A 15,624-nucleotide genomic window follows, 5' to 3' on the forward strand; every position below is an offset into this window, starting at 1 on the left:
GAGTCACAGTAATGTCAGGATCAAAGCAATGCAGGGTCCGTAGGCAAATATACCTACACACGCACAGGTATATACAAAAATTCGACCAGCCAATGCAACTGAGGAAAATAGAGACTTTTTCTTTCGGTTTCTGAAACTCCTGGTTATAGTCAAGGTTTTGGTCTAACAAACTGCTCCAGCTCAGAGAACGCACCACGCGCCCACCCATGGGGACAGCCCTGATGCAAGCCCCAGGTGTCAGAAGGGTGAAAGCCCCGCTGCCCAGGGCGCAACCACAGCGCCGGAGCTCAGCTGGGGCTGGGCAAGGGTCTCCCACCCGAGGGAGGGCCAGCGCCCCCAGAGCCAGCCCCCGCCTTAGCCCTGCGATTTTCGCCCCTCCCGACCGGCGCTGCTCGGCGAGAGCCGACGCCAACCGCAGACTCTCTCGGCGGTGGGAGGAGCGCCCGGCGGGCGGGGCGCTGTGCCGGGCCCGCCCGCAGCCGCCGCCGCCGCCGCCCCACGCGCGGGCCTGGGGTGGGAGGGAGGTGAGTGGGGGGCGGCGGCGGGGACGGGGCGGGGGACGGAACATGGAGGCGGCTCTTTGCGCGGCTTCCCACGCCGCGACTGCGCGTGGCAGCGCGGAAAGGGCGGCTTTCTCCGCGTGGGGTGCTTTGCCGCGCATTGCGTGGCCGTGCAGCGCGGTGCGGCGGCCTCACGCTGCGTGGCGGGGGCGGCGGGGGGTCCCCGGTCCGCCCGTGCCCCCGCGGGGCAGCGCGGGAGGGGCGGGCGCCGGTGTCCGCGGGGCGGGGAGAAGCGAAGGGCAGAGGCGTTTGTCGGGCGTGGGATGCACGGCTGCTGCGGGGCCCCGGCCCCGCGTCCCCCCGGGCGCCGCCCGTCCGGTGTCCGGCCCGTCCCGCTGTGAGGCCACCACCTTCCCAAGGCCACCCCGCTGTCCTTCTTCTCGCCCCTCTCACGCGTGCTGGTGTCGCTCACCCCTGCCCGTGGGGAGGGACGTTCACCGCATCCTTTCTGCATCCCCAGTGCTCGGGGAACCGGGAGGAAATCGCCCGCGGACAAGTCTGGGGAAGGTGGGTGATGAGATTTGGGTCTCTTCTGGCGCAGGCTGGCTGCCGTAGCAAGGTACCCACGCTTCGGAGGTTGCATCGCCTGGTTTTGGTGTCTGCCTGGCCGGGATGGTGCCTACGCACTCTAGCCGTTTTTCTCACTGTAACCCTGTCCTCCTACTTTTCCAAGGCTTCGGCGACGGAGCTGCTGTCACCGTGCTGGGGCCAGAGCTTGCTTGGTTTCAGGAGTGAGGCCGTGTCTCAGTGCTGCATTGGAGGTCTGACAAGGAAGGCCAAACACTTAATTCATGCATCTCTCAGCTTGCTTTTAATGTGAGTCTCCACGTTACGCCTCTGACCTTTCCAGGAGCTGATGGTGGGGTCACTCCTCTAATGTTTGCATTTGCAGAAGGCAAATATGTTTTTACTGATTCTCAGAGTCTTGGTAACTCTTTCCTTCATGTGTTACACGTGCATAGCCCTGTACTAGCTCCAGGCCGCGCTGCATTTGGCCGTGCATCGGTTAATTATTTCAGTGGGGATCAACAGTTACAAAAAAGACCTTTTTCATTTTGTCCATACAGTAGGGGAACTTCCAAGACCTGAAATGAGCTCCTGTCAAACTGGCACTCCAGTGACTGCGCAAGGGAATGCACAGGCTTACACTTACTGCTGGTTTAAGCTCTCAGAGTGTTTTATGTGGATCAGGCCCAGGAGTTTTTTCCTGAAGCCAGACTGGGTAACTTTGTTCTGTCTGGCTGGGGGATTTTGAGAGTTTTATTTTTTAATGTGAACAGTGGTGACTGTCTGATACGAAAGCAGTAAACAAACACCTCTAGGTTTACTGTGCTTATTCTGCACAGTGTAGCACAATATTTTGCAATTCGGAGTGTTGTGAAACTGGTTTTCAGTTGGCTTGGAAATACATGTGACCATGTAACTGAATCTGCCAGGAAACTGCTTGGCTATTTCACTCACTTCCTTGGGTACGTGGAAAAGAATGACCCACCCAAACCCTCCCCGTTCCATGGTAGACACCTGCTCTTCAGCTGTGGTCTCTGCAGCATCGCAGTAACTGCAGCCTGCCAAGGGGCAACGGGCAGTATGTCAAACTTCTCTAGGTTCCTGGAATAAAGGTTGCTCAAGCAAATGTAAACATTACTTGATTGCACTGAGAAACTTTGTTATCTGCATTATAACCCCACAGTGGGGGAAGGAAAACCAAACTTCTGCTTAAAATGATCATTATTTATACCGCAGGCAAAAACTTAGGAGCCTCACTTCTGCCCCTCTGCAATTGCCAGCACAGTTTGCTGGATTTTTTAAGTGGGTATGTGCAGCTTAAATAGCACAGCAAGAAGGGAGGGAAAGGAGGCAGTCATAACATAAGGTTGGAGAGAGGTGATATGAGTTAGATTTAGACTACAGTACACCCTGTTGAAGCTCTCCAGAGCAGAGCAATGGATACTGGACCATCTCTTGAGGGAGCGATGTGCCCTGTGGGGAGCATCGAGGCTGCCTCCTTGCCCAGTGGCAGAGCAGAGCCGGCTGCAATTGTGGTTGGCTTACTGGTGCTCAGCTGCCGTGTGACTTCCATGCAGTAAATGAGGAAGGAAAAGCCAAGGAGTCTCTATGCAAACTGACCTTTGAAAGGGAAGCCCAAGCGCCCAGAAGGCACAGCATCGCAGCAGTGCTCTCTTGCTGTCCTAGAGGGGCTCGCTAAAGCTGCCCCCTTCTCAGTGCATCTTGGGACACCCTTTATTGTGAGAGTTGGAGTGGGAGACTGCTCCCGGGGAGGCTCACTAGGGTCTCAGTTGGAGACCTTCAGCACCGATCTGAGCCCACGTGCAAACAGAGGAGTTAGTCAGGAAGGCGCTCTGGGACCAGGAGTTGCCACATATGCCTGCATTTTGCCTGCTCACAAATGTCAGCCGCAAGGTTTAGCACAGCCAGCGTGTATGGGCTGAGAGCTCGGATGTGCTGGGACATTGCTGGCACTGGGACGTTGCTGGCACAGGCACGCTCATTTTTCCTCTGCTCTAATTGGGTGTTTCCTCACATTTACTAGAAGGGGAACAACCTGCCTTATCTTGCTTACCTGACCATTGATCAGAGAGGCTGCTGTACGCTCAGTCACAGGAGAAGAGAAATCTGCGCTCTGGAGGGGCCGTGAAGAAGATAAGTTTCCAGGTACTTTTGCCACTGCAGTCTCTGTAAAGCTCCTGTATTACTCAGGTGAGTCTGCTGCAGGGAGAAACATGAGATTTATGAAGACCAGTTCAAGCTGCAGATAAGGATTGATACTCAGAAGTTTCTGTTTTCATTTAATTACCTGCATCCTTTAGCTGACTTAGATCGTGTGTTGATTTAGTAATGGAATAGTGACTTTTGTGGGAGCTTTCTGGGGGAAGAACCAGTCAAGAGCTAGGACAACATCCATGTTTCATCCCTCTGCCATTCAAGGGGAGCAAGGACCAGGCCTTTTACTCCAGGCTAGGAAAAACAATCCTGAGTAAGTCTGGGCAGGGAAAAGCTAACAGCTTTTGGTCCGAGGGCATATGCACAGCTATAACTGGAGCAGTGGAGCCGGTGATATATTTTCTAGCTGACTGTGAATGTATGAATCTGATGAGACACTTCTCTGTCTTATCTCTGCCCGCAGAAGGTTAGGATTATCATGTTAATTCTCATACCCAAGATCCATTTCTCAGTTGTATGGTCACAAAACTGCCATTTTAAAATGGTGTGATCATGCTAGTGCAAAGCCTAGTGAGAGTGCAACTGCACCAGCCTAAAAAAATCCATATACTTTTCCCTCTTGCTGTCAAAAAATGGCTGGTTTTCCTACGCAGGTAAAATTAAAAGGTGTAAGTTTATTGACCAGAACCAAAAGTGTTTAAAGAAGTTAATTATCTTGTGTGCTGTGAAGGCTGTGCTCTAACTAAACACAACTTCGGAAAATGGAACTGGGAATGAGAGAGCCAGTGTAAGAGCTTCTGAAATAAGACTTGATGTAATGAGAATTTGCAGAATGGTTTATTCACTTGTTCTGGATTATCTCTCTTGAGATGTAAAGTCATTGCCATGTTTCTAGGGATAAGAACTAAATGTGTCATTTCTCTAAAAAAAAAACAACTTTATTTTGGATTAGAGAAACAAGAATAAATAAGAATGAGCAAAGGGACTTTTTGGTCAGGGAGGCCGGCTGTTACTGGCTGCAGTGGTTTGAATGGGTACTGAGTGGAGAAGGCCAGAATGGGTGCTGCCGTGCACTCTTCAGTGATGGAAAGTTGCAGTAGGCAGAACACAAACCCCGCATTGTCTCCTGGCCACATACACAACCATCATGAGGCAGCATCTAGACTGGCTCATGTCTAGACTCGAGGACTAAACTACTTCTCCCCCTGTGTTGTTTTATCAGACCATTTGTATCCCAGTAGCTCATTAGAACCCAATTCAGCTCCGTTCATGAGTGGTGGTGCACATGAGTCATTAAAGTACAGTGTATTAAAGAAGAGCCTGTGTACTGCCAGTGGTCGTGCTTGTCTCTGAGCTGCTATGACAATATTGACATGAAGCAGTGCCAAGAAAGCATAATACCATTTGAGCAAAGTCCTGTTGTTGAAAGCAGTACTTAATTTGCAGGCACATGTGTTGATTTGTAGCCAGCTCTGAAATTTGTATTACAATGGATTTCAGTTTCACAGTCTAAAGGCATTGACACCCCCTCATTAACTCAGCTGTGGGAACAATGCTTATGCTACCAAAAGACCTTAGGCCCGTGCTGTCTTCCACTTCTTGGTTTGCATAAGGAGGCTGCAGTCTTTTCAAGAGCCCCAGTTACTACCATGACTGAGATCATGGAGGGGCAGAGAGACTGTTGGGTGGAGGGTCAGGCAGAAGTCCCTGGCTCTTCAGCTGTAGGAAAGCAGGAACCTTGCATTGTGTTTGGCAGTGTTATAATGTAGATTGACAGATGTTCTTTTTTAATCCTGTCTTGTAGTGTTCCTTGGTCTACCTCTTCTCTCCCAAGATGCTGAGAAGAGTCCTGTGTACAGTGTTGTTCATGGGAGCCTTGCCATCACTGGCTGAAGTGTCCCAAGGCCACATCTCAGTGGTGTTGCTGGGAGCCACAGGTGATTTGGCCAAGAAGTATTTGTGGCAGGGTCTATTCCAACTCTACATGGACCAAGTGAGCAGTGGCCACAGTTTCACCTTCCACGGGGCTGCACTGACAGCTCTGGAGCCGGGGCAGAGACTGATGTTTGATGTGCTGAAGAAGCTGGCCTGTCCCCCGGATGAACCTCCCAATAGGTGTGCTGTGCTCAAGGACCAGTTCCTGAAGCTGAGCCAATACCACCAGCTGAAGACTGCCGAAAACTACACGGTGCTGAACAGAGAGATTGAGACACTGCTTCGCGAGGAGGGGCTGAAGGAGGCTGGAAGGATCTTTTACTTCTCAGTACCACCGTTTGCCTACACAGAGATTGCCCGCCACATCAACAGCAGCTGCAGACCACCTCCAGGAGCCTGGTTGCGTGTGGTGCTGGAGAAACCTTTTGGCCATGACCTGGAGTCAGCCCAGCAGCTGGCTGCAGAGCTGACAAGCTTCTTCAGGGAAGAGGAGATGTACCGGGTGGACCACTACCTTGGCAAACAGGTGAGCAGCTTGGAAGGCACAGGCCCCTGCTGGGTTGAGGGACTTAGTGGCTGGGAGAGCGCTGGGTGTCAGCTCTGCATCTAATGAGAGTGTTGTTCCTCTCTCAAATTCAGGCAGCACCACTGAGTGTGCTCCCAAGCCTCCATTTGCTTATGGAGTCCTGTGCTGTTATTCTTGCCCTGTACTGCGCTGCTGTCCGTCCTCTTACAGAGCAGAGGAAATGTTCAGACCAAAGCAGGGCTTTCTCCCGTTAGAGTGATGAGGGTCTCCGCTCCAGAGGGAAGCCAGGGTGTAGGGGTGAACTGTGTGTGCATGAAGGGATGCAGAATTCACCTGGTCTTCTCATCAAGGTCGGGGCTTTGATTTCACTGAATAAGCAACAACCTTTCCCACTCACAGTTCTCCCATCTCATTACAGACAGACCTCTCTGCTTCTCTGTGGCTTCTAGAAGCAATTTTAATTTGATACGATGTGGAGCTGATGGGATGTTAGTTTTGCGGGATGCTTAGGAGGAGGTTTCTTCCTGCCCTGCGCTCCACTTGGGGCATGGAGGACTGGCTGCTGCAGGGACAGCTCAGGATGTGGAGCTGCATTGTCCCAGAGGGAATGTGTTCAAGGACATGCCATCCTTGTTTTAGAGAAATGTGATGCCACGTTTTGAAAGTAACCTGTTCCAGTCATGGCACTGTGGCCAGATTTTACTCAGAATGTTGCATGTCCAGCTGCAAGGAGAGCATCTCTACTAAGAGGGGGGTTTTCTTCTTTTTTCTTTTCTCCCAAAAAGAGCAGATGGCTTTAGTGGTATAAGCATCTAATCTGATGTATTTCAGCACTTTGGAACTACGTTAGTCCCAGGATGGTCTGACTCAGCCCTTTGTCCTTCGGTAGATATAAACTGAGTGCCTTGCAGTTTGTAGTTCAGCCTTTTTCACACAAAACCTCAAAATGCCTCAGAAAGACATTTAGTATCTGCTCTGTACAGTCGTTGGAGACCCCACTGTGCATCATTGCAGGCTCCCTTGCTGATTTTCTCTTCTCTGACCCACTCAGCTGTGTGGCGTGTCTGCTGGCACTCCAGAGCTGGCCACATCACAGTGCTGGATGGGGCGGTGAGGCAGAGATACTGTGGAAAGCTGGTGAGTTTTTGTCAGGTCTTTGATTTTTCCCTTCACAGGCTGTAGCCCATATCCTGCCTTTTCGAGATCAGAACCGACAGTTTCTGGATCCAATCTGGAACCGACATCACGTGGAAAGAGTGGAGATTGTCTTGAAAGAGACTGTGGATGCTAAAGGTTGGTGAGGCGAGTGCGCAGAGCTACAGTGAATAAGTGAGGAGAACTGACAAGTTCGTTACGTGGAAGTGGCCCTTGAGGTAGTGCTGGTGCAGAAACAAAAAAGAGCAGATGAATGATATGTTGCTCCCTGGAAATAGAGAGGGGCTGTCTTACACCTTCTACGCTAGAGACTGACTCACTTCCAGGTAGTGTTGCTGCTTCCAAGATTCCCGTTGCAGTTCAGGGAGCAGGGGCAGAATCCCCCACCTTTTTCTGCTGCAGAGCTCTGGGGGCGTTGCACCTAGCTTTCTGTCCCAAATCTTGGTAAAAGGCGCTGGATTTGGAATTGATGCAGTCTAAGGCCACTTCAGTTCAGTGCTGCAATAATCTGGTTGTTGTAACAACAACCCTTTTGTATTCCTGTCCTGTTACCTACCAAGCTCACACTGAGTAGACGTTTGCGCTATTCTTTGGAAGATGCTCTTGCATCGTTTGCCGGGGTGTTGTTACTCGTATCGGCTAGTTGGTGTCAGTCCAGGTACCTAGGTCAGTCTGTGTTTGTCTGCCTGTTTGTTTCCCTTCCTCTCTGTAGTAAGAAAGAGCATTGCAGAGAGAAAATCCAAGCCCAGAGTTGCTAGCATGGGTCTCCTGCTGAAGGACACGGCTGCAATCCCTCCCTGCAATGCTGCAGCATCCGCTCTGCAGTGCTCAGCATAAAGCACTCTGGGCTGGACTGCCACCCGCAGCACTTCTCGGGATGTCAGGAGCCTTCGGTTCTGCAACATCAGGATTGTTTCTCCACTCACTTTACCTCCTCTTCAATCTTCCTCCTTCCTCCCTCCCTCTCTCTCTTCCTTCCTCAGCCACCACAAACTCAATTAATGCAACTTTATCAAACTTGGAGTAATTTTTGGTTTGGCAGCCCAGGCCTCACTGGGCCTGTTTGTGGGTGAGGGATGCACTGCAGAGAGACGTAGGGAGACCAGTGTTGTCTGTGCATATCGCCAGCTATACCCGTACCCTCCCCGCACTGAACAACTTTGCAATTTTTCATTTGACGTCTTTTTTTTTTTCCCCTGTGCAGCTTCAGCTGGCAGCCTGGCTCTCAACAAATCTGCGGCATTGATTACATTAATGAATGTGCCTTTGGATTAGAGCAAGGGAGATGAATGTCTCAATCAATAGGGGAAGCCTGTGGCCGTGATGTAGTCTGCAGTGTGCAGCCTGCTGCTGATGGACTACAGAAAGGCATCTGTTTGAGTCATTTTCCTTATAAGTGCATTGTCCTTCTCCCCCCTGTTCCCACCTGCATCAGGAGTCAGGCAGGGAAAGAGAAGCAGGGCTTTGCGCATGAAATTTCGTCTCTCAAGGGCATGGCTCAGCCAGAGCCTTCTGAGGACATGAAAACCAGGGGAAAAGAGGCAGCGAAGAGCAGTGCTCATTGCCGGGACCCAGCTTCAGCTGTTCTGTGGGCCTGGTGTGTAGCTATAGAGCTGCTGGGGCCCCGGCTCTGACCCTACTTTCCAGCTACTCTGTCAAAGCTTCTGCGCAGAACTGTGTTGTGTGGAGTCTCAGGCCCAGGTGCTGTTGTGACCTGTGGGACACGAGTGTCAGGGCAAGAGATATACAGGGGCCCTGCATCATGCTGTATGTGGGAGGTTTGAGCTGGATATTGCTGCTAGTCACTGACCTCAGCTTCTGAAAGCACAAGCGATACAAGAAAGCAAAGCTGCTTTCTGCTCTGTGCACTCGGGAAGTAGCAGACAAGAGCATTACTCCTGCTGGGTTTAGGCTCTGTAAGTACCCCGGAAGGAGGATTATGTCTGGCTCTGTGGAGGACCTGGAGCAGTCTCATGGGAACCTTTTATCTTTATTTTAGTAGCAGAGACATTTTGGAAGCCCCTCTGGAGGGAGAGAAAAGGCTTAGAATCATAGAATTGTAGAATGGTTTGGGCTGAAAGGGACTTTGGAGATAATCTACTCCAACTCCCCTGCCATGGGCAGGGACATCTTTCACTAGGTCAGGTTGCTCAGAGCCCTGTCCAACCAGACTTTGAACACGTCCAGTGGTGGGACATCCACAACTTCTCTGAGCTTGATGGCTTCAAGTGAATTGTTGGGCCAGGAGAAGAGGAGCTCGGTGCAAACCAATTAGGGCCGGTGCTCTTTGTTCTCCTTTGCAAACGTTATACATGCAGAGGGCAAGGCTGCAAGATAACCACATCAGTTTACCAGCATCTTACCTCCTCTTTGTCCTCAGGCCGCACCAGCTTCTACGAGCAGTATGGAGTCATCCGGGATGTGCTGCAGAACCACCTCACGGAGGCCCTGATGTTTCTGACCATGGAGCTCCCAGCCAACGTGAGCAAGGCTGAAGAGGTTTTGCAGTGCAAGCTGCAGGCCTTCCAGTCCTTGCGGGGCCTGGAGAAAAACAATGCCGTGTTGGGTCAGTATCAGGCATATGCCAGCCAAGTACGGGAGGAACTGCAGAAGGCACAGGACTACATCAGCACAACACCAACCTTTGCAGGTGAGAGTTTGGTCTGGGCCCTGGAAAGGGGAGTAGTCTAGAGCTGAGGAGAGCAGATGTGAGTCCTTGCATGCTGATACCAGCTCCATGACTGTGGACCTCAGTGCTAACACAGGGATGTCTCCAGACATCCACCAGCACGGTCACTGGGAGCTGTAACAAGATAATGTTGTTGTCATGTTAGTTAACTAATGATCCAGTGAATGGGGAGCATTTTGTAAGAGCTAAATCCCATTATTCTTGATAAGATCTCTCTGTTATTTTTAGAAGTGGCCTGCAAACTCCTTTGCCTTTTCATAAAGTCGAGTTGCTGTCTGCATCTGGGGGGTAAAGCATTGGCAGTTCTCTGTGATTAGGAGACCATGAGGCCATCTCTGGCCATGCTGTGTCTTCTGAACATTAAAGATTTTGTCTGAATTGTATTTGTGCTCAGAAATTAGTGGTTCCTGAATTCTCATTCCTGCAAGATGAAAGAAGTTTAATCAAGTAGGATACCTGGGAAGCAGCACAGCACGGTAGCTGGAGAGCTGTTAGTCCAGTGATGTCATGAAAGGGCTGAATGTGGAGCAAGAGACACAAGATTTTGGGGAGCTAAGGAAGGGGAATGATGGGTAGGTGATAGAGATCCCCTCAAATCTGCTTGCTGTTCAGGTTTAATTTGGTAGCTGACATCACTGTCGTTTCAGGTGTGCTGATTCACAGTGACAACCTGCGTTGGGAAGGGGTTCCTTTCCTCCTCACTTCTGGGAAAGCTCTGGATGAACGGGTAGGTTATGTCCGTGTTCTCTTCAAGAACCGGGCCTACTGCACTCAGAGCGAGACTCTGAGGGATGCAGAGCACAGCCAGTGTAAAGCCAAGCAGATCATCTTCTACATCGGGCATGGCGCACTCAACACCCCTGCAGTGCTTGTGAGCAGGAACCTTTTCAGGCCTGTCATGCCAGAAGGCAGTTGGAAAGAAGCAGTGGGTCAGTCAGACCTGCACATTTTTGGACAACCATTGTCTGATTACTACATGTACAGCCCTGTGAAAGAGAGAGATGCATATTCTGTCCTCATCTCCAACATCTACCATGGCAGGAAGGACTTCTTCATTACCACCGAGAACCTGCTGGCCTCCTGGGGATTCTGGACACCGCTGCTGGATAGCATTTCCCAGCAGCCCCTACGCCTCTACCCTGGGGGAGTGGAGAACCAGCACCTCTTAGACTTTGAAATGGTGAGTGGGGAAGTGGCATTCACGCTGGCAGAGCCAGTAGAACTGCTGAACCCCAACAGGCTGATGCCAAGTGATTACAGCGCAATCCAGTCCAAATTTCGGCAGAGTCCCCTTGTCTCAGCATGGTCTGAGAACCTGATTTCCCAGCTGGCTTCTGACATCGAGAAGACAGCAAGTAGGGCTGTGGCGCACTCTGGGAAGTTCCACCTGGCCCTCTCAGGCGGCTCAAGCCCGGTGGTCCTATTCCAGCGGCTGGCAAGACACCATTATGCCTTTCCATGGAAGCACACCCACATCTGGCTGGTAGATGAACGCTGTGTCCCTCTCACTGACATTGAGTCCAACTTCTTCAGCTTGCACAAGCATCTCCTCCAGAGTGTCAGGGTGCCCTACTTCAACATCCACCCTATGCCTGTGCACCTGAACCAGCGGCTCTGTGTGGAAGAGGACAGAGGCACAGAACTGTATGCCAAGGAGATCTTGGCCCTGGTGGCCAATGCTAGCTTTGACCTGGTCCTGCTGGGGGTGGGCACTGATGGGCACACTGCCTCGCTCTTCCCCCAATCTGAAAATGGCTTGGAAGGGGCTCGGACTGTGGTTCTGACCGAAAGCCCTGTCAAACCTCACCAAAGGATGAGCCTTAGCCTACCCCTCATCAACAAGGCCAGGCAGGTGTTTGTCCTGGTTTTGGGGAAGGGTAAGCATGACATCGTGACCCTGCTCAGCAGGGTGGGCCATAAACCAAGGAAATGGCCTGTCTCGGGTGTCAGCCCCAGCTCTGGCCAGCTGGTGTGGTATGTGGATTATGAAGCTCTGCTTGGGTGATGCCTTCACAGTGTCCCTCCTCCCTTGTCTGCGTGGCCCTTACAGCCTGGATTTTCCTACACAATGTCCATGTTTTTCTGTTGCCAGCAGCAGCTTCATCTCTGACAGACTCCTCTAACCTTCTGGGAAATCCGTGGCCTGCAGTGCCTCTGACATTTGAGCCCGGAAAGGAACTCAACGCACCATTCAGAGCTAAGTAGGAGCCAAGAGCCCAGTGCAGTGTTTCTGGCTCTGCTAGGGGTTCTGACTGTGTCTTTGGACAAATTACCTCACCTTGAAGTGCCTCAGTTTTCCCTGTCAGGCCTTTGTGTTTATTAGCATTTAACTACCTCGCAGGCGCTACGGGAGACTTGTTAAATTAAGTACCTGCCAAATTTATTATTATTTTTGTTTTAATTCTCAGGCTAGAAGACAGTAATAACATGTTCATCCTCTGCCTTGCTCAGTCTGGCTGGGACAGAGTCGTCATCTCAGTAAAATGAAGGTTCTGTGCCCGCGGGTCCATAGGCTATGGCTGTGCTCTCCTGGAAGCATAGACACGCATTTGCTTTTGTGGCATGTGGCCCCTAAATGCTCACACTGATCTGTGAGCTCATGGCAGTCCTGAGTCTTTGCAGATTGCCCAGCAGCAGAGGCTGAGTTTATAAGCAGTAATTTGCTGCTTTCATTAAGTGGATAGCTGATACCATGGGGGATGGAGAAGGAAGACATATTGCTTTTTAGGCTGTTCGAATAATGGGGACAGGGTGAGGAATATGGCAGTTCACAGGGCCATTATTTGCCTGCAGTGCAACAATTACTGAGGGAGAAGCTTGGTGTTGAGAGGAGTTGCTTGGTTTTAGCTAGCAAAGAAATGGTTTCTTTAACCGTCTGTCTTTGTCTTTGTCTCATTCTCTGAAATGAACTTTTCTCTGTCTTCAGAATTGAAGCTTGCAGTGTCATTCAGTGGCTTATAAAATTTCTGCAGGAGGCAGCTTTATAAACTATCAATGTATCTGTTATTACAGCACACATTAAGGTAGTTACAGTGTTTGCAGATGGTGGTGGTGGGGTTTGAACTCAAGGACACTCACTTATCAGAGGAGGGAATTTTCTCTGTACATATCTCGGGCACACAGAACTAGTAAATTGCATCTCTCTGACAGGACAACGTTAAGTGCTTATAGAAATGTATAGTGCTATTGCTCACAGGAAGGGTTGGAGACATCTAGTCCTACCTAGAGACCCCACTCTCCCCTTCCTAATCTTCACCTTCCCAGAATGCTGCCATGCACAATGGGTGCGTCTCTGCTTTCATGATATCCCGAAATGCTCCGTGATCATCTCCAATGGGTAATTTACCACAGCAGACCAGAGTACAGCTTTTGGTAAGGAAATCAAGACAGCACAAGATGGGAGAATCTGGGCTGATGGTCCATGTGGAGGCTAGAGACGAACCCACTCACCCAGGGTGGCCCCAGGATGGGACAGACCCACTGCAGGAAGCTGGGGGTGGTACTGGATGCCAGCAGGGAGGAATCTGCATAGGAGCGGAGGCCACTTTCAAGGGAATTTCTCTCTTCTTCCTGTGAAATCTGGCCCTGTTTCCACAGAGAAGTAGCTGTTTGTGGGTGACCAGGTGGAGATGGTGGGGTCTGAGGTGACCCAGGGACTGAGGGGCCCGAACGCTGACAGGAGATGGCGCCCCGACCCTGAGCAGCAGCCGTCAGTTGTGTGCTGGTCTTTCAGCAGGGCTGGTCTGAGGCTGTGCCTGGCTTGGCCGCCCTTCACAGCGCTGGAGCCTCACAAGGGGAAAACAGGGTCCTCAGGAGCTGGACCTGGGAGTCTGGTGACCCCTTACAGACCTGAAAGTCTGCGGTATAGGGAAGGAAGGAGGCTTTGCTTTAGAAAGCTGGGTGTCAGGCATTGGCTTCAAGTCCTTCCCTGCGCAGGGGTCTGCAGAATCCTAGGGATGAAGATGCAAATCTGGGTACAAATAGGTGCTGTGGTCTGATAGCACGTGGAGCAAGGCGGGCAGGTCTACGCTGTACGGCCTGTGCTCCCAGGTTCCCAGGAGTTGTTGCCTTTCAGCATAATGCTTATCTTAATGCAGAAATCAGAACTGTTGTCCTCTGCTAATTGCACAGATAAAAGTGCACTGAGCGAGCTCTAGAGAGCCCGTTACTAGGCAGAGCCAGGGAGAACATAACGTGGCAGAAGCTATGTGCAGCAGAAAAAGGCCGAAATCTAAGGGACTGGCTATGATTTCTGACAGGCACCCTCCCCCACCTCGCAGATGGTCCAAAAAAGCTGCATTTTACATATTGTATTTGACTAAGCTGAGTTGCACTGATGCGCATCCCTTAGCTTTAGCGTGGGAAAGGAGGGGAGTTGTGGTGGTGTAGCTTTCTGAAGAGCTCAAACACAGAAGAGACACAAGTGCCTTAACTGGTCTGGTTTGACAGCCGGATGGCTGGTTATCCATCTTTTGTGGGTGTTCGTGAACAGGTTTGCTCCTGCCTGTTTCATGGTTACAGCCAGGCTTAACGACCAGCACAAACACCAAAGAGTGAAAATAAATCACGGGAAGAGAGGAGCATAGAAAAGCGGGAGGAGGGTGAGCGTTGCAGGTTCCTTGCTGCAGGACTTGCTTGTCAAGTGGATGTGCTGACAGTGGAGTCTGGAATAAGAGCATACGCCTAGGAGTTAACTGGAATAAGTCTTCTGGAATAGCTCTCTTCGAGATGAGTGCTAGCAAACACTGGCTCCAAAATATACCACAGTGGCTGAAACAGCTGCGCAGAGGAAGATGTTTTAGGTCTGGTATGTCCATAAATTCAAACATCATTTTTCATTTTTAAACAAAAATAGCCATGTTAACTTCATTCCAGTTCTTTTGTATTTAGTGTGAGGGAACAAGTTTTAATGAAAAATTGACCTAGGTGAGAATAGAGACATTGTTATGAATGACAGAATTTATTGCTACTTTACAGATGACTGTGGTATTGTTGTTTTCTTATTTCTGCACACTTTCTCGTTAATATTTGGCTGTCACCCTTTGAAATAAACACTGAATTTAGAGAGGGTTATTTGCACTTTTAAATAACCATGTGGTTTTTTTCCCAGATAGCGGCTGTTCTTGCCAGCAGAAAATAGAGTTCATTTGCAAAGTCTCTAATCGGTCACCCCAAAATTCATCTGAAATTTTATTAAAATCCAGTAAAAGCTTACGCATGTTTTTCTCCGTGAACATCGCTGTCTGGGTTGCTTGGGTTTGGTTTTTTTTAGAACTGGGGTGTTTTTTTACTTTTTACACAGACATTCCTGTTAAACTCTTTAATACTGAAGATTTGCCAAATGAAAAACAAATATTCTAAAATACATAAAATTTGTGATGGGCAAAAGGGAGGCTGCAGATGGGAAGAAGGGTTAAATGAGCAACAAATCTGATGAGGAAGAATGGTAGAAATCCACTGGGCTATAGGCCAAGGAAGCAGGGCTATTTTTATTTTGTGAAAGCTATTAATAGGAGGTGTACACCTTCTTGAGAGCTTGTATTAACCTTTCTTTGCAAAAGCAACTCCGTGGAGTAACTTCTTATAGTCTGTTTCTCCCATAAGTGGTTATTGATACCATTTTCTTTTTAATGGCAAGTGTGTTCCTAGAATTCAATGGTGTGATTATTTTTTACATTTTACAGAAAACTAACACTGGAATTAATGAATTTTTCACTTCAACTTTTATAAATCATGCTGTAAAATCTTATTTTCCCATGAGTAAGGTTTTGTGATTCCTTTCATGTTGTGTAATGAACAGATAATTATATTTATAAAAAATAAATAGTTTTTAACAAGAGTGTCTTTTACTTTCTTTCAAAGATTTGTGGTCATTCTGGGTTTTTTTCCTGTCCTCTTGGTGAGGGAAGTTTTAACTTTCTAGCTGCACAAAGAGGACAATGTTGAATTTTCTGTAGTGCGAAAGCAGCAGTCTTAATTGTTCACTCTGACTTTCTTTTTTTGTGTATCATCCATACAAGGCCAGGACTTTTCAAAACAGAGGAACAGCCAAAGCCCTTTTAAGGTGAGCAGATGGA

The 15,624-nt window shown here is 49.6% G+C and overlaps 1 protein-coding gene across 2 annotated transcripts; it reads left to right on the forward strand.

The window, feature by feature from the left end:
- Window positions 1-417: 417 nt before the first annotated feature.
- H6PD (hexose-6-phosphate dehydrogenase/glucose 1-dehydrogenase) lies at window positions 418-15,384 on the forward strand. Of its 2 annotated transcripts, none has more exons than XM_064470552.1 (7): window positions 418-524; window positions 1,234-1,376; window positions 3,112-3,278; window positions 5,047-5,703; window positions 6,879-6,996; window positions 9,239-9,508; window positions 10,195-15,384. In XM_064470552.1, the coding sequence occupies exons 4-7, from the start codon at window positions 5,077-5,079 to the stop codon at window positions 11,550-11,552; spliced, it is 2,373 nt and encodes a 790-aa protein (XP_064326622.1). In that variant the 5' UTR covers window positions 418-524; window positions 1,234-1,376; window positions 3,112-3,278; window positions 5,047-5,076; the 3' UTR covers window positions 11,553-15,384. The 2 variants fall into 2 exon arrangements, with proteins under 2 accessions (XP_064326622.1, XP_064326621.1); XM_064470551.1 differs by lacking the exon at window positions 418-524 and adding an exon at window positions 569-1,119.
- Window positions 15,385-15,624: the final 240 nt, after the last annotated feature.

The sequence above is a fragment of the Phalacrocorax carbo genome, chromosome 20 (assembly GCF_963921805.1).
Source record: "Phalacrocorax carbo chromosome 20, bPhaCar2.1, whole genome shotgun sequence".
In the NCBI taxonomy this organism is placed as follows: Eukaryota; Metazoa; Chordata; class Aves; order Suliformes; family Phalacrocoracidae; genus Phalacrocorax; species Phalacrocorax carbo.

Excerpts from the sequence above, each read along its gene's own strand:
- H6PD (XM_064470552.1), top strand. The coding sequence starts at position 5,077 with ATGCTGAGAAGAGTCCTGTGTACAGTGTTGTTCATGGGAGCCTTGCCA. Across the intron at positions 5,704-6,878 it reads ACCACTACCTTGGCAAACAG|GCTGTAGCCCATATCCTGCC; the intron begins GTGAGCAGCTTG and ends TTCCCTTCACAG. Across the intron at positions 9,509-10,194 it reads CACAACACCAACCTTTGCAG|GTGTGCTGATTCACAGTGAC; the intron begins GTGAGAGTTTGG and ends CTGTCGTTTCAG.